The sequence below is a fragment of the Juglans microcarpa x Juglans regia genome, chromosome 4D (genome assembly GCF_004785595.1).
Source record: "Juglans microcarpa x Juglans regia isolate MS1-56 chromosome 4D, Jm3101_v1.0, whole genome shotgun sequence".
NCBI lineage: Eukaryota > Viridiplantae > Streptophyta > Magnoliopsida > Fagales > Juglandaceae > Juglans > Juglans microcarpa x Juglans regia.
Window position 1 is genome coordinate 3,412,557 of NC_054600.1, and position 25,128 is coordinate 3,437,684.

Here is a 25,128-nt window from a genome sequence, read left to right on the forward strand (position 1 = left end):
AATACAAGATATTGCCCTTGTTTTCAATTATATCATGTAGAGGGTGACATTACCTATGAAGGGGATACAACTAACTACTCTGTATGATTGCAACACTTGTATTAGACACGTTTCTTTTAGCTTACTTCAAATTTCAAGAGTAGCATCTATGTACAATCATTGAATAAATCGAAGTAACTATATTTTTCATTTGTACTTGAACATGCTAAGAGACTAATGCTGGGATACCAAAATTAAGTGAATTTAGACACATTTTGGTTTGGATTACTTGCAAGGTTGTTCCATAGTATCATGATCCTTGAACAAATCGAAGTTATTCAATAGCTCATTGGTCTATGAAAATATTGTCGACTTTAGTTCAAAATTAGTAGCAATGTCATTGTGTTTGATAGCAATTAACTAAAAACAGAATATGCTATTATTTATAGCCATCATCTAATAATACTCTGTTTTAAATGAAATGCAGATTCTAAAGCACAGGTTCAACCATGAGAGTGATCAAATACTACCCGATGAACGTCTGCTTGAGAGTAATTTGGCGGCCAATATGTTTGCTTGTGATTCTAGTAATTCCCTTCAGAAGTTTGGAAACCACATCTTTTGGAGTTTTGGAAGTGCATTGACTGATATTGAAAGCTATTTTTTTTTTTTTTTTCTGGTTTTTGCTCAAGCAAGAGAATTAAGCATATTTTGTTGTACAATGTTGATATTTTTATTTTATTTTTATTTTTTTGTTTTAACTTGCACATTTTAATAATTACTAACGACTTTGAAGGGACTTTCTAGTTTCATGATCTCACGTCTGTATTTGCTGAACAAACAAACTGAAGAAAGTATTATTGCCTGGGAATCACGTAAAATACAAGAAAGTTCTTCTTTAGGAATTGAAATGACAGCAAAACTGCTATCTCCGCTAAATTCATCAGCTATGAACTTGGCAAGTGCTTTAAGTTCGTCTTTGAATGAAACTGAACTATCATTTGATACCATCAAAGAAAAGGTCCGTGCAAAAGTTAGTGTGTTTCTGTATCAATCGAAAAGGTTCCTGCAGCTTCAAGTTTCCCATTTCCAGTGGTGAAACAGAAATTTATCAGCTTCATAATATTTTTTGGTCAATTTTGTTAACCTTGCTTGTGTTCTTCAGGTTGCACCAGCATTGTTTTTAGCAGTTTCAACTATTCCCCATTTAGCACAGGCTACTTATATTGGAATAGATGGCTTGATGTTCTCATTTTACAGAGGGGAGACTCAAATGATTGCATCGTATAGCAACATTTCATATTCTTCAGTCTGGTATAGTCGGCAAGTGGACCGGGACAGCGGGAATCTATATGGAGAACCTATTTTTACAAAATCTATTGCTGCTAGGAATGCAACTTGGTTTCAAAAGGCTTTAAATAGCTCAAGTGGCTATTCATGGTTTGGAAAAGCATGGAACAAAGCTCAAGATGGGTTATTTCTTAGTGCTGTGGCTATGGATGGCAGAGGTGTGATTTCCCTTGGCTTGAGAGCAAAGGCGGTTGCTGATCATTTTGCAGCTTTAGAATTCCATGATGCTGATTTTCAGTTGGCTACACATGATGGGGAAGTGATTATACCAACGAGGCTTCCAAACACGCAGATAACTGTAAGCAATAACACAAAGCTGAAGCCAAATGGTGACCCTTATATAGATCTTGTTGGTAACTTGTCGTGTTCTATGTCTCATGGTGGAGGGTCAAAATATTTTAATGAGAAAGTTTCTGGAGTGACATACAAGTTTTATTGCTCTACCCTTGAGATTGCTGGGGTTCAAACGGTATGATTTTTGTTGCTTTCTTGCTACAAGTTAGTGTCTATGTTTAACAGATTCATGTGAATTTTAAAATGAATTAAGGATATTATTAAATTCCAGTATCAGAAGTTCATTTTTATTCAATCAGGATATCCAAATCAAATGTCTTTTAGACATGAAATTCCTTATTAATATATATCTGATAATATTATTTGGCAACTTCTCTCAGGTATATGCACTAGTTTATCCCACAGAAAATTTAGTCAGCCTTGTCCGACATAACTGCAAGCTGTCGACCATACTCCTTTTGCTTCTGTTTATTCTGATAGTTACCTCGCTTTCTGTCTTCATATTCTCAATAGTCAGAGCTGCAAAAAGAGAAATGTTCTTATGTGCTGCTCTCGTTAAACAAATGGATGCAACTCAACAAGCAGAACGGAAGAGTATGAACAAAAGCCATGCCTTTGCTACAGCGAGTCATGATATAAGGGCTTCTTTGGCGGCTATCATTGGTTCAATAGAAATTTGTAATCAAGATTCCAATCCTAACTCAGTTGTAGCAGCAAACTTAGGACAGATGAGTACTCGTGCACAAGAGCTCCTAGGTAAGGTGTTGTGCACGTTCTGTTTCTTTTATCACACCTCCTTGAAACCAGTTTGTGCTGATGATTCTGCTAGCTGAGAAGTGCTATATTTCAGAACATGCTTCATTAGTACATATTCTGTTTAAATGTGGAGCCTTAGTGATGCATATAGCCGTTATATCATTTCAGAACTCTAATTTAATAGTTTAATCAACAATTTACTAACAAGTTAGCCACTCAAACCCATTTGGATTTTCTATCAGAACTAGTTCTTCGTTATTTAGCCTCAGAAGTGGAACTATTCGGGAAGGATAAATTGATGTTTGATTTACATAAATGGTTCAGGCTTGTTGAATTCAGTTCTGGATACAAGTAAAATTGAAGCTGGAAAAATGCAACTTGAAGAAGAAGAATTCAACTTGGCTCATCTCCTCGAGGACGTAGCGGATATGTTCTATCCTATGGCTATAAAGAAAGGTGTTGAGATTGTGCTTGATCCTTGTGATGGCTCAATTTCTAAATTATGTCTTGTTAGGGGTGACCGAGGAAAGCTTAAACAGATCCTATGTAACTTACTGAGTAATGCAGTAAAGTTCACATCAGAAGGTCACATTACAGTTCGTGCCATGGTCCAGGAAACAAGTTTCGAAAATGCCATAATTGCTTCTAATCGTAATTTTTTGTTGGAGTGTTTGTGCCGTTTGTGTTTCAAGAACAAGACAGGTTTACAGGATTTGGATGTCCTTACTACATCTCAGCAAGATCCCCATATCACAGAATTTGTAATTGAGGTGGATGATACAGGCTTGGGAATTCCAAAAGATATGCAAAAGACTGTGTTTGAATACTATAATCAGGTTGCAGAAACCTCTTTTGGTCAAGAAGGAACTGGTTTGGGACTTGGTATTGTTCAATCTTTGGTAAGTACAATATGCAGTCAAAGCACTGAGACTTCGATTCCTATTTAGAGTTAATGTTGAATGGAGTTGCTATTCTCCAGCCTTTGGTAGATGATCAAGATCGTTTTCATTCTATACCCTCTTTGGTTTTGAAAGAGAGAGCTGATTTGTGTAATTGTGAATTATATTGGAGCTTTAAGCAGCATACACACACACAAACGCGCACACACACTTCTGTTTGTGCATTTAACTAAATCTTGTTGTGTTTGTACCTCAGGTGCGTCTAATGGGTGGAGATATAAGAATTGTTGATAAAGAGACTGGTGAAAGAGGTACTTGCTTCAACCTCAATATCAAACTTCCAACATGTGAACCACAATCAACTGACATTGAAAAAGAACTCCCTAGAATGCACAATGATCGCCCTTCAGATAGCTTTCAATCTCTTGCATTACTTCGAACCCTTTCACCTAAACAAGAAGAATCTCATGTGGTACTTCTCATAGCAGCCGATCAACGGAGGAAAGTTTTGATGAACTATATTGAAACCTAAACATAAGAGTGTCATGTGTAAAACAAGGGAAGAATCTACTCCCACATTTGGAGAAAATAAAGCAGAAGTTGGAGATTTCCTATTTCAGTTTTTCCGAGAAAACCCAGATGGACCACCAGAGAATATCTGCATCATTCAATTCTGGTTTGGGGCCGAGTGATAGGCCTCTCTGCATCAAGGATGAAAATGATCAAGTTCCCCTGCCCTACAGAAAGACCGACTCCAAAGGTTCACCAGGCATCATACTATTAGTGATTGATTCCAGTGCTGGTCCTTTCTCAGAACTATGTTCAGCTGTGGTTAACTTCAGGAAAGACATTCATAATTCACGGTGCAAGGTTGTCTGGTTGGACCATCCAGCAGTGAGTGATGATGCTCATTCAGGAGAACCTCCATGCGATCTCATTGTATATAAGCCTTTTCATGGGTCACGCTTATTCCAAGTGCTAGGACTAATACCAGAACTGAAAAAAGGAAACTTTATCAAAGTTGATAGACCACAATTCTTTGAACAAATTCAACGGCGAAGGTAAAAGTATGGAGTTGGGGATGCCTTTATCTCAACAAAGCTCACTCCAGCAGAAAAAAATGCACAAGCATGCAGATGAGAGAAGTAGTGATAAGCCTTTGAATGGGAAGAAAGTTCTGGTTGTTGATGATGATAGTGTTCTACGCAAGGTGAGTACAATTACTCTTTGTAAACTTGGAGCAAACGTTGAGGCCTGTGAGAATGGAAAAGAGGGACTTGATCAAATCTGCAAGGGCTTGAGTGATGGGAGAGAAGGACACGCCAATCTTCTCCCTTATGACTATATTCTCATGGATTGTCAGGTATCTTCACAATGCCAATCTCCTTTTTATTTTCACTTGGAAATAGAAATCGACTTCTTCAATCAGTTATGCTTATGGAGAATTTCAGAATGCCAGGCAATAAAAACCTTGGATTTGCAGTGATCTTAAACAAGATTAATTACTTCCCAAGGCTCACAAGTATTATATGCATCTGTGGTGACTGCTTTATAGTATTTCAAACTCAACCAAACAAGATTCATCTCTAATCACTCGTATTATTTCTTTTTTGGTGGTAATTTCAACGAGTATGTATTGTATATAATCATTTCAGATGCCGGTAATGGATGGAATCGAAGCAACCCGACTGATAAGAAAAGAGGAGCTAAAATATGGCATCCATATGCCAATTGTTGCATTGACTGCCCATGTAGAGACAGAGCAAGTGAGAAAGCTGTTAGATGCAGGAATGGATTTCCACGTACCTAAGCCATTACAAGTGGAAAAGTTGTTGAAAGCAATCCAATCTACGGACAAAATAGGATAAACATGGGAACAATTCTCAACTTTTTTTCCGGATTAGATCTTAGTCACTAGCAGTCATTATTTTGTTCAATGGTTACATATCAAAGTTTTAGGGTCATCTTTCACTTCAAGTCCAAAAGTTCCTTTTCAAGGATGAGTAACTGTAAAGTCTTTTGTTCTGGGTCTATTGCTCATTTTCAGCTGTGTATCAGTCATTGTGAAAGGACGATAGCAGCTATTGGAGAGAAATGTCACTCCCCACCTAATTTGCAGGAAAAAAAAAAAAAAAAAAAACCACCAGACTTCCATGGAGGATTACACTGGCTTTTACACACCGGATATGCTCTGAGGCTTTAAGATTGATGTTTTTCGGTTCATTTTATATATGAAAAGAATCTAATAAAATGAGTCAAGTAAAATTGTAAGTATATATAATACTACTCATTCAGGTTTTATACACTTGTGTGAAAATGTCATTCAAGATTCTGGCATGCAAGATAGGGACTTGCGTGATCCTAGCACTATTAATGCAGAAGAAGATATTAACAAGGAAATAGCTTAGCTAGCCAAATGTATTTTAGGAATTCCCAGCTGTGAATACATATATATAATTAGATAAAATATCATGTCAATAAACATTAGATAATTTAAAAATTTTAAAAGTAGTGGGAAGAAAAATGCACCATGCATGATAGTATCGAATCAGCCTCGCTAAGATTAGCTAATATTTCCCGGGGAAGCAAGGCTGTGTACTTCAAAATGTCGGTAGTAAAGTCATGACGAGCCTTCACAGTGAACTCAACCTCTATCATTATGTCCTCTAGTTCATGGTTCTATAGTATTTAGGATACCTGTAACAACTTTTACCATTCTGGGTGGGGAATGATAGTGAAAACTATCATAATAAAATTTTAAGAAATCTCAGTAAATAAACAAGTAACATACAATAGATATCACAAACATATAAGAGTAAACCACAAATGAATACATGGACATGTACTTTGACATAAAGCTTGACATATGCAACATAGACCTTAAAACATCTTTTCATCTTTTAATCTCTTAACACATGTTCATATCATTTGAATTTGAGTTCTTGTTCTTGCCATAACATATTATGCAATTTCTTATCATAACGTATCATGTCATATCATGATCGTATCATATCATTTCATGTCATTTTATATCATATCATGACATATCGTATCATATCATGTCATAGAGCTTAAACGCTTTAATTATTTCTTATAACACATAGTTGGACACCTCATGGCTCCCCTGAGCACTGTGTGTTTCCCGCTAGTTACCGCATCATCCAACAATCCACTTTAATCGAGGTGACTACGTCATATTCTTAAACATATTCATTACGGCAATTTGCTTATTTCGCCTTCATCGTGTGACATTAACTAGCTTTAGGTGCAATCTCGTTCCGGCACCATTTCCATAAGAAACCATTCGAGGCTCGTCGAATGTACTTTATTGACCTAGGGGTCTTCACTAGACTTTAAGCACTCCAGAGTGGACAGAGAGTTCCACTAGGGCATTTCCCTATCCGAGCATTTGAGGTTGTGACAAAACATGCCTTGACTCTTTTTTCGAAAATACATACCTAAATGCATGAGACATGAACTTATGATGCTACATTCTCTCATACTCATGAAACGTGTAAAAATTAAGACATACAACACTAAGTTGCAACATGCTTCTTGTGATAAGGCTTGAAATCATTAGAACATGCAATCACATGATGAATATGCATAAACATCGTCGATTCATGATCAACGAAGCATAAAACAAATTTGAAAACCCGAATTCTAGCCTTGGCCGATTCATATAGATCCTCAAAAATTTTCATCATCACAACACATGCTTTCATTCTTCCACACATTCGATTGATCTTATTAGCAAACAAAACACATTCACATGTAGAAATCGAAACCCAAACATAGCATATTAGAAGATAAGATTCAACCAATAATCCCCACAACATGGCATCATATATTTTCCATTAAAAACCGAGTACACACAACACAAGAGAAGCTAGATTAAAACAAGAATAATCAAACACGAGTTCACAATATATATACAAGTGTTATTAGGAGTAGGTTGAAGGTCTACTTACAAAAATCCAACGAATGCAAATAGTAAGCTGAAAATATAATTCAAAGATAATTAGCCAAGGTCATATGAAAAATCCTAATCTTATTGGTGAGTGTGTGAGTCGAATATATGGCTTTTGAGGTCCGTCCTTATGGTAAGAAAACTCCAACACTTCTGGGCTTTTCAAAACCAAAACTCCATGTAAGAATAAACCTTAACTTTTCTAAGTGTAATGGTTGTGGCTCTCATTCCTCTTCAAAGTTTCATCTTTTATTTGTTCGAGACAAATGGTGTTTAGGTCCCTTTCTTTCATGTGAAGAGAAACCCTAGCTTTTCTGGAGTGAGTGCGTGTGTGTGTGGGTGTTCGTGGGCATGTAACACCCTTGAAGTCTGAAACTCTCTTTTTCTTTGGCTGTGTATGCGAGTGTAAGAAACAAGTGAATGGTTCTTACCCCATGTGTTTCTCCTCTGTAGGTGGCATTGGTACTCTTTGGTGAGTTAGAAACAATGGTTGGAGGAAGATGGTTGGCGTGTGGGTAATGTTTGGTTGGAGAGAGAAAGTGATGGAAAATGGGAGAGAATGGTGTAATCGTGATTCACCAAGAGAAATTTGAAAAAGACCAAAGGACTTCCCACATTTGGTTCCCACCTTCTTATAGGCGTCTCCCCCTTGGAATACTAAGAGCATTGGTGCATGGATGTCATTTGGCTCCTTAGCCGAAATGTCCCTTCATCTCCCTCATGATGGGATTGTGTTGAAAGACTAAAGGTCCTCTTGGACAAGTGGCGTGTGACCTCTCCGAAACCCTAATTCCCTTCATGTCCTTTTTCATGTGTACTTGGTGGTAAAAAAGTAAATCTCAAAATCCTAAATCAATCTTAAGCCACTACATGTGTGCATGTTTGCCATGTGGCAAATGGGGTGTGTGTGTGTGCATGTGACTTGCTAAAAACCCTTTCCCTTCCCAAGAAAATCTCTTCTCTTCCCTAGGTGGGTAGGTGGTGTGTGCCTCTTGACTTGCCCTTGCCGTCACTCTTTGCACTTCCCTTCACAAAGATTTTTTTAGAATCTAGGTGGATGCCTTCCCATGAGTCTCTTTCTCTTCCCAAGAAAAATCTCCAAGAAAAATCTCTTAGAACTCTAAGGCCTTTTTTCCATGCATGACAAGTGTCAACCAAGATGGTTGACTTACATGTGGGGCATGTAATCCCCATGACTGAACCCTAGAAGCCTTTAGTATTTATGTCATCTGATTTGTAGTGCTCCTATATGCTTCTTTGTCTTCTCAAATCGTTAAAAACTTCTTGAAACTTGCCAAAATCCCATGGATGGCGTGTAGGTCTCTTAGATTCACCGAAACCTTAATCTTCTCTCACTCCCTTGCCTCTTTCACGTCCAGATTCAAAGTGACCTAGAAGTGAGTTGTGAATGTGAGACACGTGACATGTGGTTGGGGAATGGTGTGTTTTCTATGTATGATCGAATCCTCCTCTTTGAATCCTCCTCTTTGTCTCATCCACTCACTTCCTTCTAGAACCTCTTTGCATGTTGGACAAATGTCACACTTTGCTACTTTCTTAGGTTTCAAATGATGAGCCTCTAGAAAAACAAAAAGATCTTCTGATGCCATGTGGCACCTCCTTTATCCTTAGTGATCAACATTGGGCTTCCAAACCCTAATCCTAGCTTGGTTGGCCGAAATCCACACGGGCCTTTGTTGGCTTTTCCCTCTTCTTTCTCTTGTGGGCTTTTATGCTTAAGATTCTAAAGTCCAAATAAATTGAAGATATCTCAAAGCATTCCTCTAACACCTAGCATGATCCAATAACTAAAATAATATCCAAATAAAAATATGAACGGGGACTTAGCAAAGTTCGGGATGTCACAAAATTCATATAATTCCACTTCACCCTTTCATATACACAACTTGATTTATAAAACATACCAACATGCTTGCTGCCCAAGTACTCCAATCCGACCCAAATATACATTTTTTATCCATCTAACACTTGAGCTCCACACAAATCCATTGCACAATCAAATAGTCATACAAACTTCACATTACATTCAATATGTATAAAAAAATAATCCATTCAACCTTCATAAACACTTTACTCAATATTAAGGCTCTTGGTAATACATACATATTCTCAAATTACCATCCAACACAAACACACATCCTCGATGAAAAGTTTCTAATCACCACATCAATTCTTTATAGTTTATTGAAACCTACACATTCAATGCATAAAATCTATCCATATCATTTATACATCTACACAACACAATCACAAAGCTTTGTAAATTACAATTCATGGCACCATAAAATCACAACCATATTTGCAAGTGAATAATATCCTTGCAATGTACTTGCAAGGAAATTATGTTTGTTGGTAAACAAGTTTACACAGTTTTAAACTCCTATTTGCAAAGAAATTAAAATCGTTGCTAAATTTTTTTGTAAGGGATAATATTTAATTACAAGGATATAATATCCTTACAATTTTATATTTGCAAGATAATTATGTTCATTGGTAAATAAGTTTGCACAGCTTTGAACTCCTATTTTCAAGGAAATTAAAATCATTTTTATTTTTTATTTTTTTTGTAAGGAAAATATTCAGGTTAGAAAATGCTAAATATACTTAAGAAAAACTTACAAAAAAATGTACTTCTCTACATGTCAATTATTGATATGCTAAAAATAATAAAATTTGAATTTCAAAAGAAAACTAATAAAATAAATCTTATAAATAAAATTATAAGTATATGTAACACTTCTCATTCAGGTTTTATACACGTGAAAATGTCATTCAAGATTCTGGTATGCAAGATAGGGACTTGCGTGATCCTAGCACTATTAATGCAGAAGATATTAACAAGGAAATAGCTTAGCTAGCCAAATGTAATTTAGGAATTCCCAGCTGTTAAATATATATATATATATATATATATATAGATATAGATATATATATCTATATCTATATATATATATATATATATATTCATCTTCTACTCAATTGTTGCTTTGTTTACGTGATAATAGTTTCCTCGTACAGACCCTCCAAAAAGGGTTACACTCGGTTTGTAATTTTGCTACATATACATATATATATATATATATATATATATACACACACACATGAATATTAGAACACTGTTGAGATAGAAATTCTCAAAAATTACATAAAATATCATGTCAATAAACACTAGATAATTTTAAAATTTTAAAAGTAGTGGGAAGAAAAATGCACCATGCATGATTTTCGACCTATTCTAGTCCCGAAATTTTCCGTAACCATGAGCACAGTTCCGACGACCCTCGTAGCAAGTTTCATAAGGCTGCTTGCTTGATTCGTCTGAACAAGAAATTAAACTCAAAAAATTGAAAAAATCCAGGACATTTTTTGCCTTCGAATGCAGCCTCAAATGTCCAAACTACATCGAAATTGTGATGATACAAAATAGACAATATCCTCTTCGGTGGATGCTCAAATAGTTAGAAACGACATTAAAGCAATTAAGCCACTCAGTTTTTTGCATTATACTTTCCACCGTTCCTAATAAAAACCCCTACTACAAAAATTAAAATTAAAATTAAATTTTTTTTTTTCAAAAAAGAAAGAGGAAAAAATCTTGGACCACTTCATGCCCAGGCTTATCTCTAGTATCACTAGTTTTCTCCCTTACAGTTCATCCTGCAAGCATTGTAGAGCAGAAGGAAAGACAGAGAGAGAGAGAGATATCAATAAACAGTTAACGCATAAAAATAAATAATACAGTCCCATTAAGAGGGGAAATAAAATCCTACATGTTTCTCCTCTTCCTCGGTTTCAGCACCGTCTGTGCTTTCGTCAAGTTTGCCTTCGGCATCAGAATCTTCTCCTGCATCATCATCCTCATCCTCGGCCTGCAAACCGGGTTTTACCAAAATAAGGGACCACAGTAAACATTGCAAAATCTTAATTTCCAATATAGGCTTACATCAGAATCAATAGGATCATCCTTTGCTTCCTGGTGAAAGAATCAAATTTTACAGTAAGAAGAAAAGAAACAAGTACCGAATTCTCTCAATAAAAGCAATATGGTGAAATACTATTCAGCTTTCAGAACTGCCACAAATAAATACATCTTTATTTTGCAAGCTTTCTTATAAAATAAAAATAAAAATAAAATAGAAGATACGTGCAAAGCGAGTACCTCTTCCTCTTTCTTTTTCTCTGCCTCATCAAATGCCGCTTTCTCAGACTGCAAAATTGATTGATTAATCAGATATCAGCTCCCAGCTAGTAAGAATTGCATTGATTCAAAGATAAGAGACAAGGTGCTACTTACATCCTTGTGCTTGCCCCATGTTTCTTCTGCCAGCTGCTTGGCATATTCCGGATCATCAGTAATCAAAACATTGTCAAACAAGGTTCCGGATTTCACCTGAAAAATTACACATCTTGATTATCAGAATTCAAGTTGCATAGAAACATAAAGTACCCCCGCAAAAGTTGAAGCATACTAACCTGCCACAGTTCAATGCCAACATACTTCAAACTAGGGTAGACATAGAGATATGGATCATCCTTGAACTCTGTTTAATATCAAAACTACCAAGTGTTATTAAATACCATAAACAACTCAACCAAACCCAATCATAACTAATGTAGTGTCACCACACATCATACAACGAATTGTTAATGTTATAGTTTACACTAATGTAAGTTTTTCGATAAATGCGTTGTGCTAATGTATGTGACAAGCAACAAACCTGGGTTGTCGATCATTGGTGCCTTCCACTTCCCCTGGTAGTTGGGGTTCTTAATTTTCTGCAAGAAGGTGGAGAAAAGTTATGAAAAGTGGAAATTGTAAATTGCAGAATGCTCCTAACTTGTACTCGTTAATGTACAAACCTTTGGGTTCCATGGGCCCTTGTATTCAGGGTTTGCAATAGTTGGGGGTGTCCATTCACCATCCTCTTCATCATCCCAGTCTTCCGGCTGAGACCACAAACCAACTTATCAGTAGCTAAACCATTATTTTTTGCCAAGTAAAACACAGTCAGCAACTACATCGTCATCAGAGAGGTGTAATATTTTCAAACCCAGGAAGTTCAGCAACTACCTTTTTAGCATCAGAGTCAGGAATTTCTTTTGGGATGTCATCATAGCCCTAAATACACATCAAAAGAGTCAGATTCCCAGTACTTTAAATATGTATATATATATATTACAGAGAGAGAGAACTTAAAAAACCTCATTTATTTATTAAAAAAAAAAAGAATTCAGGAGCCACTACCTCTGGCTTCTTGTCCTCAGGATCAGGAATATACTCTTTGTCATCCCAATCTTCTGGCTGTCCAACATTAATAAAGTTGAGACAACATCAGTATCTGAAACCAAATAAGATAAGCTAAAATAAAACTCGTAAGGCTGTGAATGGATAAGTAATTACTTTCTTGGCCTCAGGATCCTTGATTTTCTTTGGCGGGAGGATACTCCAGTCGCTGTAGAGACTCCCAGATTGCTTTTCCACATTGTCAATTAAAATGCTGTAGGTGGCATCTGGCTTGAGAATAAAAGTATAAACATGACTGAGTTGGTCAGTCTCACACGGGACATCCTTCTTGATCAAGTGATTTGTCTCGTTATAGTGGAGGATAGCATGGACTTTCTTGGTGCTGTAGCCACAGATATCTGGCCCAAACATGATGCTGCATTGTTCGATACAAGATCAGCAATTTTCAACAAGAAATAAATTCAATGAAAATTGAAAATTTTCAAGTCGTAGGGAACATGGTATTGACCTGTAAGGAGTATCCCCACCAAATTTCTTCTGATCAATTCCACCACTAAGCAATTTCATGTAACCACCACCACAGTCAAGCTTCTGTTCATGCTTCACAGAAAACTGGAAGACTAGGGTCGTATCCTTGTTGCTGAATTCAGGGAACTCAGCAGAAATAGCATAAAACCGGTAGTCTTCGCTAGTCTGGATACCTGTTGGGAAGTTAAAAGTCAACATTAAAAGCTTCAGACTCTTCAGAAATCTGAGAAGGCAGCATTAATTGAAAATGCTAAAATCAACTTATACATATACACAGATTATACAGTTTGGAAGGGTACCTTTGTCATTAGGGTCTCCATGCCATTTACCCGCAGTGTAGTTCCATTCCCCAGCCACATTTTCATCTTTCTTCCAATCAGATTTAACCCACCGACTTTCCCATCCATCTTTAGTTATAGCCCAATGATTTATGCACAAAAAACCCAAGGAAATCATCAGCAAACTAATATTCGGTGCTAAAGGGGGGAAAAAAGTAACAGCAAAGAGCAAGCCACGTACAGCAATAAACCATCCATAAGAAAACTGGCTTGTTTACATTAGTCATCCTAATGGAGAACATCGGGCATGGTTTCCTAGAAACGAAAAATATCGAACTATAAGGCTCAATTTGAATTGAGAAATACTCTCAATCCATCTTATCTCATCATCACAATTTTTGCAAATTTTCACATAGAATAAAATAAAGAATTTAATTTTTTTAAATTTCAAAACAATAATAATATTAAAAAATAATATTTTAACAATATTTTATTCAACTTTTAACTTTCATCTCAACTCACTATCCAAATCTAACCAAGCCAAAATGTTGCATTAGACGCCCCTACTCGTATGGGTGTGGGGACCATCCATGGGCCCCACACGTGCATGAGTGGGCACGTTATACACGCACACAAGACATCCTGATTCAACGGTTTTTTTTTTTTCTTTTTCATAGGCTGGTTCAACGGGTGTTATTGCCCTAATATGTCATAAAATGAGAAACACAAGATTCAACGGTTCAATTACTCTTCTTCTTCTTTTTTTCGCGCTTATCAATAAAGAACTATTACTTATAAATGAAATGCTATTCTTTTCTATCCTTTACCTAACTTTGGGATTACTCGAGATGCAATTCGATTCTAAAGAAAGGCTGCAAATTCTATTCATTCAAAAGCACAAGCACAAGCTTTTTTTTTTTAAAAAAAAAGAAGAAGCACAAGCACAAGTACAGCTGCACAAGCCCACATATTTCCAAAGTCAAAATACATTAGTGCACAAGCCACACACCCACAAGCAATAAACTTCAGTACGTATCCATTACAAATATACATGACCTAAGCATTTAGAACCACCTGTATCTTGGTTTCACTCTTTGTGAAAAAACACCCAAGCACAATCCTAACACATTTGCAATCTCGTTTCGTTTCATCGTAACTAATTATTTTTCACCCGCAATAGGTCACCACCCATATATTATTTTTTTTACGGTTCAGTACTCATAAATCGAAATAATTGCAAACTGCAGTATCAGAGAAGCTCAGAACACAACATGATACAATTTTAAAACAATATTAATTAAATCCAGTCCCACACGTCTAACATTATGATCTTGATCGTGAACGAAACTATGATTTGCTATTTCCACGATGTAAAAAACGCGAAACAAACACGAAATGTCAAATTCTACGCAGATCTAATCAAAATATTTACAAATTTCCAAAACAAACAGATCGAACCGCAAACTCACACAAAACTCGGATCCTTCGCGGATCATACGGCATTCTACATCCATTTAAGCATAAAGAACCTCAGAAAACCCATAGGTTAAAATGCGAGCCAATTGCAACACTATAAATCGCGATCAGAATCGCACACTCACACACACACACACACACACACACACACACACACACACACACATAGAGAGAGAGAGAGAGAGAGAGAGAGAGAGAGAGAGAGACCGTCGAAGCGTTCTTCGAAGTAAACTTTTGCGGAGGCGATCGCGAGGAGAGAGAGAAGGATAAGAGAGAGAATGCTAGGGTTAGGAGCCCTAAATGCCATGGCTATGAGATGGAGAGAAAGAGACTGAGAAAGAGAGACGAGGATATTGAAAGGTTCGAGCCTCGTTCCGGGAACTAAATAGTGGCTGTACTCTCTCTTGGTTTTGACGGTGAGGTTAAAAATGGTAATTGCTGAGATTGTTAAAAGTATTATTGCTATGGACGAATAGTGGATCGGGGCGTAACTTCAAGAGTGTCATTTCTATGACGTGGCATATTGTGATTGGTCTTTTTTAGTTTCGGAGGTTCTAATTGGACGTGACGCGTGGGGAGGGCCGTTTTGGTTCAAAAGTTTACGGAACTGCCCTCTAGTACAAGGGATTTAGAAGGAAAAGAAAAGAAGACTGAACGTGGCAAGTGGATAGTGGTTAGAGAACCGAAAGATGGCCCCACTGTAATATAGGAAGTAAAATGTTAGTTTAACGGATAAAAGCGATCATTAAATTTTTAATTTTTTATTATTTAATGATTAATGAAGTGATTATTAATTGATTTTTTTATTTTTTAAAAATATTTAAAAATATATTTAAAAAAAGTATTTACACTTATCGGTAATTTGATCGGTTAAATTATCGGTCTTAGCAGCAGCAGTTCCATACAGAAATTAGACACCAGAATCATAATCATTGTCTTATCTTAATTTCTATTAAAACAAGAACCATAATCATTGTCTTATCTTACTTTCCATTAAAACAAGATGGCAGACTGAAAAACAAATTAGAAGGTTGTATGAGAAGAGTAGAAGCTTGGAGCTGCATGAGCAAGATCGTCCTCAATCAAACCAGATATTGCAGCAGAATTCATTATATATGTAGAAAAGATTACAAGGCTAAATATAAAATAGGACGGCACAAATCGGCTATTTAATTGGGGCTTTTTCCTATTTATTACGATATTGATGACAATATGTCACAATAATATATATATGTAGTAGCTTTGTATTGTATTGGTTGGAATTGATCATAATAATTACAATAATTATGGAATGTTGCTTGCACTGAGACCATAGAATAAGATAAACTTGGGAGGCTATCTAAAATCATTCAAGTGGGGCGGTGCTCATTTTTTATTTTTTATTTTTTTATCTTTATTTTAATTTATTTTTGGATGTTTTGATTAGAAGCTACTCCTAATCTCGTTAAAAAAAGATGGGCAATGGAGATGACCCTTTTACACGTTTGCCATTGTTTTTGGTGCACGCTTCATTAGAGAAAAATTATATTCTCAATTCAGTGTATAATGAGAGTATATATAATAAAGTGTTTACGTGATATGATTTGATTTGGAAGATATTTAAGTAATATAGATGACGTGTTTTATACATCGACTTGCAAATATAATAACTCTTCTCTAAATTATCGATGTGGATAATAGCTAAAATCGAACGGTTATGATAATTTTTTAGGCGAAAAATAATATCTATAGTATAAATTGGAGAGTGTGTAATTAAATATCATACGCAGAAGAGTAAAAGTCATGCTGAAATGAGTATGACAGACATGCATTTTAGGACAAAAACAGCTTTAGAGAGCTAAACAGAGCTCAGTACAAGATACACACAAAGTGCAGTAAACTTTTGATCAAAGTAAAGCCACATATATAGCTTGTTCTCTTTAGATCTTGCAGTTTCAGATTAGATGAGATCAGCTCCAACTCCATCCACTTAAATTTATTGCTACACAAGTTAATACGTATGTACTAGAGTAAAACTGATCATATGGCAGCCCCAATATTTTCAAAACAGTTTGAAAATCAAGCCCCCATGAGTTGCAAAGAATGGAGCAAACACCAAGGACTCAACAGCCATGAGCTTGATGAGGATGTTGAGTGATGGACCAGATGTGTCCTTGAGAGGATCTCCGATTGTGTCGCCTATGACAGCCGCCTTGTGAGCGTCTGAACCCTTAGGACCTAGTGATTTAGCATGTTCATTCACACCAGCCTGCCAGTACCAACATCAGAGTTCCTCCCAAAATTTGAGTGCAAAATGTAATCTTATCATGAAGTATATATAGCATGGTAGAGCAGAGAGAAATATCAGACCAAAAGTTGAAAGAGGAAAGAACATACCTCTATGTATTTCTTTGCATTATCCCATGCTCCACCTGTGTTGGAAGCTGAGATGGCAACCTACAAAGAAAAACAAGGTAGAATATTCGTCAAATTCAAGCATTCATCAGTCAATTGTGGTTATGGATTCTGATTCTTAGGCAGTGGTTTACTGGTTACTGGGTAATGATTGTATAAAGATGCATTAATAAATGCCTGAAAGCTATTCCTTTTTGCATAAGGGTAGTGATAAGGAAGGTGGACTAAGACAAACAAATTCCAATATAGTAGGAGAATCTGATTTTATAGCTTACCTGTACACCAGAAACAAGTGAACCGGCCAGAACCCCAGCAAGAGTCTCCACTCCAAAGATGGTGCCAGCAATAAGTGGTGTGAGCATGACTAAAGCACCGGGTGGGATCATCTCCCTTAGTGAAGCATCGGTAGAGATCTTGACACAAGTTGCATAGTCTGGTTTTGCCAGTCCTTCCATAAGGCCAGGAATAGAATTGAACTGCCGGCGAACTTCTTCAACCATTTTGAGAGCTGCACTTCCAACACTCTTCATTGTCATGGCTGAAAACCAGTATGGAAGCATGGCTCCCACAATCAACCCAATGAAGACCTTTGGAGTCAACACATCAACGGTCTTGATACCTGCCCTGCTCACATAGGCACCAAACAAAGCTAGGGAAACAAGAGCAGCCGATCCAATAGCAAAACCCTGATACAGAGAAAGGCATACCATGTAAAAAATCTCATAGAGCTTGACTTAAGATATGAAAATGGAGTCAGGTCCTATGGAAATCCCAAGAGTTGAAGTTATGAGAACACTCCGTAAGCAAGAGCATAAGGACATATAAGATCATGATCATCAATTACAAGCAGCGGAAATATAACATATTAGTTTCTTGTCATCCCTTTTTTCTTTAAAGGTGATACCAGCTTGTGTACTTCTTTTCTTTAGAAGGACAGCAACGACTCCTAAATGAGTTCAATAACTAACCATGTATACCAACATCTTTAGCATCGTGCTAATGCTCTAGTTATAACATGCTGCTCCAACTTAATGTATAGAGCCTGGAAAGAAAATACCTTGCCAATAGCAGCAGTGGTATTTCCAGCAGCATCTAAAGCATCTGTTCTTTCGCGAATCTTATGGCTCATACCAGCCATTTCTGCAATTCCACCGGCATTGTCACTTATGGGGCCATAAGCATCTATTGCTAGACCAGTGGCAATGGTGCTGAGCATTCCTAAAGCAGCCACAGAAATTCCATACATTGCAGCGAAGCTAAAGCTCACATAAATGGCAATGGCAATGGAAAAGATGGGAATGATGACAGATTTGTATCCCAGTGCCAAACCAAAAATCACATTTGTAGCAGCACCCGTCCTGCAAGAATCTGCCACATCCTGCACTGGACTGCAATATTTGAACGGGTAATAAACATCACATTTGTAAGTTGTTGGTACAATACATACAAATATAATCAGAAGCATTCATGTTTTGTGTAACACACCCAAGGAAAGTGCATAGTGGTAAAATCCCTCAGATTGGACAAGGTCATTTAAAATCATTAGATGGTTAGTGATCTCTTTTACAGTTTTAAATAGAAGGAACAGGTCACAAAGTGATGTAGGGATCACAGAGTTACCAACTTGTCATAAAATTATTTTCTAATGAAAATTTCCTTAAAAACTTAACAATTTTGACATTTCATTTTGATTCTGTGCCACTATGGACGAACCTACAGCCCGTTACAGATTCTATGGACTGTGATGATAATTTCATTACGTCTAAAAAAATTGGGAATATTTGACTCAAAATTTGTGATATCTTTTATGGATCCAAATCCGAAATGGTCATGCAATATAAAAGTTGGAATGCCACATTTCTGCAGCAGAGGCTGGAAAAAGATCCAATTATCATCACTACATGGATATGTATTAATGTTAATATTATAAGCAGCACTGCAGCAGTGCAAAAGACCAGAAGAAACTAAGCACTAAATTTTAAATCTGAAAAAGATCACTCACCTATAAGCATTGCTGGTATAATATTCTGTAGTGTACCCAATAGCAAGTCCAGCCCACAAGCCAATGGCAACACAAAAGAAAATGTGCCTGAATCAATTTAATTTAATAAATCAGTCAAAACCTCTTGAGAAACAAACCGATTATGCCAAAGAACAGAAGAAGGGGGGAGGCATACCAATTCTTTACAGCCTTCTCAGCCCCAAAATCATAAAGAGTAAATTCTGATGGCAAAGCAAAGAAGTTGACCACGGCAATACCAGCAGTCATCAAGACAGTTGAGATAAGAAGTTGTCTCTTCAAGGATGGTTCAATCTCACTCACATTCTTGATCTCAAAAAGATCAGTTGCAAAAAGTGTTGTTGCTAAGCAAACAACAATCCCCATTGAGCTTATAATAAGAGGATAAGACATTGCGGTGTAGTCAAGAGAGACACCAAAAGATGATATTGATGCAACAAAGAGTGCCGCACAGGATGACTCAGCATAAGACCCAAACAGGTCAGAACCCATTCCAGCAATGTCTCCTACATTATCACCCACGTTGTCCGCAATAACCTAAAAGAAGTAACATAAGAGATGTGGAGGCTTTGGCCATAATCAGTAAAACAAAAGAGAAGAAAAAAGGAAATTACAGCTGGGTTTCTTGGATCATCTTCAGGGATATTCTTCTCAACTTTTCCTACAAGGTCAGCACCAACATCAGCAGCTTTTGTATATATACCTCCTCCAACTCTTCCAAAAAGTGCCATTGAAGAACCTCCAAGTCCATAACCAGTAATAGATTCATAAAGCCCTTCCCAGTCATCTTCATAATACTGCTTGAATAGATTGATGGTGACCCACAGCACCAAAAGGCCATTGGCAGCAAGAAGGAAACCCATTACAGCACCAGAGCGAAAAGCTGTAATGAAAGCCTTACCAACACCTTTCCTTGCCTCTAGAGTGGTTCTAGCATTGGCATAGGTAGCAATCTTCATCCCAAGAAAACCAGAAAGAACTGAGGTAAGAGCCCCGAGCAAGAATGCAACAGTGGTGAAGAAGGCATTGGCCAAAGCTGGTTTACAATAATTCCCTGTATTGTAAGTGCAAGGTTCACTTTCGGTGCTGAAGCCCTTGACTGAACCCAGGAAGAGGAAAATGATGACACCAAATACTCCCATGAAGATAGCAAGATATCTATACTCAGTAAACAGAAACGAGGTGGCCCCTGGAAACATGAGACAGATCAAAATGATGTCAAATAGTATGTAAATAAGGTGACAAACATCATCCTGTCCTCCAAAATTCAGACCAATCCATACTCTTACAATGACTAAAAATTGAAGATCAGTACCGGATTCTACCTGCATCGATTATACTGGCATGTTACTGGAGTGGATTAACAGAAAAAGCGTCCAAACTCCAGAGTATAGTATTATGTTTGAGAGAAGATTACAATAGCGAATCAACATATCTCATATATATCATAAAATTACAGAACTTCCACGAGTGCCTTTCTCCTTTTAGCTAGGTTTACTCAAACAAGGTTCCCATTTGCATCTAGCTCCATGCATGCTTCTCGGCTACATCTAGTGGTACTGTTTCTAAGGTGCGGTTTAGATATCAAGTTAAATAAAATGAGTTGAAATGAAAGTTAAAAGTTGAATAAAATATTATTATAATATTATTATTGTTTTAAGATTTGATATTATTTTACGTGAGAATTTATGTAATAATGAGATGAGATGATAGATTTATTGTAACTAAACGCAACCTAATTGTGCCTCCTCAAGTGTATTTATTATATCATCTTCAAACTTTCAATTTCAGAGAGAGAGAGAGAACCCAAAAAATTTCAAAACTTGGGTGTAGAACAAATTAGACACTGTTATCATCAACATAAAAAAAAAAAAAAAAAAAAAAAAAAGACAATAAATTAGGAAATTTCCTCCCGAAAGGAATATAAATGTACCTTTTTTAAGAATTTTTTGGGAGCTAGCCATCTCGTATGTGTGTGTGTGTATATATATATATATATATATGTATATATCAACCAAATGAAAGTGTACGTAATTGCCTTTGTCTGACCTGCTCTGCTCCGATGGTACCTAATGTATTTAATCTAATTTGATAGTTTCATTTCGGAAATAAAACAAAAAAAACAAAAAATAAAATAAACTATATAGCTAGCACCCACAAATATTAGAAGACCCCATGATCTAGCAGTTCTTAATAAAGAAGCTAAAAAAAATGATTAACCCACACTTGTTCGTCTTCCTAGATGTTAAATTTACAGGTGAAAAACATCAAACGACGGATTTCATTCTCGGATCAAGATCCTTTCAAATTTTCATTTGAGATAGATGTATGAAGTGAGTCTTACAATTTTTATTATTTGTTTAATATCATCCAAAATATTTAAATGAATAATATTTAATATTGTAGGACCAACTTCAGGCCCCTATCTCAACCAATGAATCTGCCTACTGGTTGCAGACTATTAGGAAAAAACCACTTTAGAAGTTAATTATATGTCAATTACATTAGGCAAGAGGAGATAGGATAAAGATCTTGGTGCTTTTAAGATAGGAGTAGAATAAGAAACGATGCAAAATTTTCATTTGATTTCATCTCATCTCATCTTATATTATTCTTAAATATAATTCAAATATAAAATTTTTAAATTAATCGTTACAATTTTTTTAAATTTTTAAATAAAAAATAAAAAACAATTCAAATTTTTTTAAATTCTCAAATAAAAATTATATTATTACAATATTTTAATTTTATAATATTTTTTATTCGATTTTTTCCCTCTCATTTTTTAAAATTTAAAAAATATTTAATTTAAATTATTTCATTATTATTCACAAATTATCTTATTAGTAAAATTCTTTTCCATCTCACTGCCAAAATAATACCGGAAAGAAACAGGAGTTTACAGAGTCAGATACAAGTACGTACGAACCTTTCTCTTCTTCGTCAGCACTATATAATGATGAAACTCATCATCATCATCCTCAATTCAATAACAAAATGACACCAAAAAAAAAAAAAAAGCATTCGATATCTTTGGCCCAAAAAAAACAGCACAAAGAATGACAAGCACCAAAAGCAAAACAGACCTCAACCTTCAAGCTGAGCTAACCAATAACATGAATCAATTGCCAGTCCAGGAAAAGGTAAATAATCTTAGAGAGAAAGAGAGTGTGTGTGTGAGTGAGTGAGAGAGCTTACCGACAGAAATGGCATTCTGAATCTCAGCACACTTGATAGATGCCTCAAGACCGTCTACACCCTCCTCAAACTCTGCTTCATCAATAAGGCTGCCCTTATATTCATGATCATAATCATCAGAATCACCAGACACCCTGACCTTGGAGACCAAGAACCACTGAAGCAAAGCAAACCCAATCCCAATCAAAGCAGCCGCAGGTATCAGAACCTGCGTAACTTCCTCACACATCACACCCATAGCCCAAAAACCAACACTACTTGCTGATATCTGACTACTTTTCTTGACCAATGTAGCAAAAACCAGTAGTACGTACTGGGTCTTGAAGTACTACAGCCTCTCTCTCTCTCTCTCTCTCTCTCAGAGATCCAAACCTATTGATCCAGAAAGTACATTATCCTTCTAGCTACATGAATTATCCCAGCGGCCTCTTTTTTTTTTTTTTTTTTTTTGTCCTGATCATATATATCCGAGTGGCCTTGCATGGCCTTGTGAATGAATGAACAGTATGACTTTGAATGGCTGTTGGGTGTAGCAAACTGGTTGTTTTGATTAACGGGTAGGAGTTCTGTCTGTCAGTGCAGTCTTTATCCAGTGGGATTATTTAATTTATTTGTCTCTGACGGATTGGTAAGCAATCTTCCATGATAAAAGAGATACATATTTTATATAGGAGTAATAAGTTACATCACACTAATATTTTATTTTTATTCTATTATATAAGATGTAATATATTTATTATTATTAAATAATAAAAAATTATTTAATAGTGATAAATATATCACATCATATATATAAGATAAAAATGAAATGATAATATAGTACATAAAATTTTCATATATATGTATATATATATATATCAAGAAGCTGCATGTCTTCTATGATTTATTATTTGATGCATAAAAAAGATGTCCAATGAATTACAAAACATTACTGCATTTTTATTATGCTAGCTTATAAGCTACGTACTCTCGATCAACTAGCTACGTACGTCAAAGTCCGATCGATCGCTTTCTTTGTAAAATGGTGATGATGACGCTGCTGCATGCCATGCCAGGGCCACGACGGCATGCATATATTGATCTTTGCCATTGACAGGATCGACCTACTTACCTAACAATTTCCCGGGCCGGGAGTAGTTGATCAACTACTACCATACCTAACAGTTAATAAGAAAATTCAACATCACTACTACTGAATTACATTAATATTAATTTATCACTATAGTCGACTGATATGTATACTGCAAAAATTCTTACACATTTTATTAATGTGATTGAATGCGTCACATTTTAATATAAAATAATTATTTTGACTAATCATATTAGTAGAATGCGTAAAAAATACACAAAAATGACTGTATATAACAGAACTCTTAATATTAATATATCCTAAAGAAATTAATAATTTAAATTCTTTATAATGATTTATATATAGCCTAGTTTTGCCTAATATAAAGAATCCATATTGACTACGGCTGGCCTATTACTTGTACAACCCATCACAAATTAGGGACAAAACAAAAATGGTTTTAATTAATGGCATTTAACTTTTTATTATTTAAATTGATGTAATTGAGACTGCTCGTTTGTGTCAAGTTTTTTCTCGGCCCGGTCCAATTTTTGGAATGTGGTTTTCATATGTTTTTCAGCTCGGGAAAAACTACATTATCTACCCGACCCTACCCCACTTGAAAGTCTAAAATATGTAAAATTAAATGTTATCTCTAAATATAAGTAAACCTAAAAAATTTTCTAACTAATAATTCTAACCTATTATAAAGTAGTATAAACTATTATACATTAATATAAAACTATTACAAGTTAATCTAAAAATATTATAAATGTTCAAATAGTTTGAATGAATAACAATATTACAACAACTGAGATACATTGAAAAAAGGTAATAAAGGTTGTTAAGGACTATAAACTACAAATAATTAATCAACAAACTAATTATGGTGTATCAAAGTCAAACTATCAATGTGTGCCCGATGTAGATTGAGATGGAGTCTCTTTTTCTGAAGTTGTCTCTATAGTAATTGAATTTAAACTTAGATTTTTTAGATAAATATAACAATTTATTATAAGCAAAAACAAGTAATGATTCAAGAGCGATTACCACTTCCAAGAATTGGTGTAGGGGTGGGTATAGGGGCAGGTGTAGGGGTTGGTATAAGAGTAGGTGTACGGGTTAGGATAGGTCTAGGGGAGGTAGCACTAATACTAGTGTTCAGAGTTGATGCACAATTACCATTATTCATGACTTCGACATACAATCAAGTACCAGACATGATTTTTAAGATCACACAAAAGTTCAAAATCATACAAAAACCACACAATTAAGTTTGGGATTTCAAATTTAGTTTGGATCAAGATCTCAGCATAGATTGAGATTTTAATTTTGAAACCCCATAATAGATTAGGTTAAGGGTTTCAAATTGAACCTCTAACCTAACTTATGGTTTCAATATGAAATCCTAACATAAATTGAGGTTTCGGATTGAAACCGTAAACTAATTTAGGGAAATGCTTTCTCAAAATCAAACAACGAGATCTAACCTAATCATAGAATCCTACTCCACAACATCCAAACACACAATCCCATTCTCCATTGAAGACAATTCCATCCTCCATTGAAAATATAAAACAATTTGAATTTCAGAATTTCGAAGAACTTAGGGCTTTGAGATACTTACAAGGTGAGTTGGAGAGAAAATAAA

General features: G+C 35.8%; 3 protein-coding genes and 1 long non-coding RNA gene across 4 annotated transcripts; 1 reads left to right on the plus strand and 3 right to left on the minus strand.

Annotated features, from left to right (window-relative positions):
• Positions 1-460: 460 nt before the first annotated feature.
• On the plus strand, positions 461-5,146 carry LOC121259600 (histidine kinase CKI1-like). The gene is given in 9 exon segments (XM_041161236.1): positions 461-616; positions 776-1,000; positions 1,145-1,798; positions 2,004-2,379; positions 2,704-3,278; positions 3,535-3,802; positions 3,805-4,336; positions 4,338-4,641; positions 4,934-5,146. Coding segments are annotated over 9 exon segments (3,303 nt in total).
• Positions 5,147-10,617: 5,471 nt separating this feature from the next.
• LOC121259228 (calreticulin) lies at positions 10,618-15,163 on the minus strand. The gene is made up of 14 exons (XM_041160740.1): positions 15,004-15,163; positions 13,342-13,449; positions 13,023-13,215; positions 12,671-12,929; positions 12,515-12,571; positions 12,341-12,388; positions 12,130-12,216; positions 11,988-12,045; positions 11,743-11,810; positions 11,564-11,659; positions 11,429-11,476; positions 11,213-11,242; positions 11,040-11,138; positions 10,618-10,926 (listed from the first exon to the last, which is right to left on the minus strand). Exons 1-14 carry the CDS (start codon positions 15,101-15,103, stop codon positions 10,915-10,917), a joined length of 1,263 nt encoding a protein of 420 aa, XP_041016674.1. The 5' UTR covers positions 15,104-15,163; the 3' UTR covers positions 10,618-10,914.
• On the minus strand, positions 13,994-14,981 carry LOC121259233. The gene is made up of 2 exons (XR_005939537.1): positions 14,309-14,981; positions 13,994-14,228 (listed from the first exon to the last, which is right to left on the minus strand). It is a non-coding gene; the product is annotated as an uncharacterized LOC121259233 (long non-coding RNA).
• A 1,492-nt stretch (positions 15,164-16,655) lies between the features above and the next one.
• On the minus strand, positions 16,656-22,975 carry LOC121259098 (pyrophosphate-energized vacuolar membrane proton pump-like). The gene is made up of 8 exons (XM_041160589.1): positions 22,409-22,975; positions 19,825-20,399; positions 19,368-19,747; positions 19,193-19,279; positions 18,248-18,578; positions 17,466-17,876; positions 17,173-17,232; positions 16,656-17,044 (listed from the first exon to the last, which is right to left on the minus strand). Exons 1-8 carry the CDS (start codon positions 22,644-22,646, stop codon positions 16,838-16,840), a joined length of 2,289 nt encoding a protein of 762 aa, XP_041016523.1. The 5' UTR covers positions 22,647-22,975; the 3' UTR covers positions 16,656-16,837.
• Positions 22,976-25,128: the final 2,153 nt, after the last annotated feature.

Coding starts and splice junctions, on each gene's coding strand:
- LOC121259228 (XM_041160740.1), bottom strand. CDS start 15,103: ATGGCATTTAGGGCTCCTAACCCTAGCATTCTCTCTCTTATCCTTCTC. Junction 12,046..12,129: donor AGGGCCCATGGAACCCAAAG/GTTTGTACATTA, acceptor ACCTTCTTGCAG/AAAATTAAGAACCCCAACTA. Junction 11,243..11,428: donor AGAAAAAGAAAGAGGAAGAG/GTACTCGCTTTG, acceptor TTCTTTCACCAG/GAAGCAAAGGATGATCCTAT.
- LOC121259098 (XM_041160589.1), bottom strand. CDS start 22,646: ATGGGTGTGATGTGTGAGGAAGTTACGCAGGTTCTGATACCTGCGGCT. Junction 19,748..19,824: donor ATGATCCAAGAAACCCAGCT/GTAATTTCCTTT, acceptor TACTTCTTTTAG/GTTATTGCGGACAACGTGGG. Junction 17,045..17,172: donor ATGCAAAGAAATACATAGAG/GTATGTTCTTTC, acceptor TGGTACTGGCAG/GCTGGTGTGAATGAACATGC.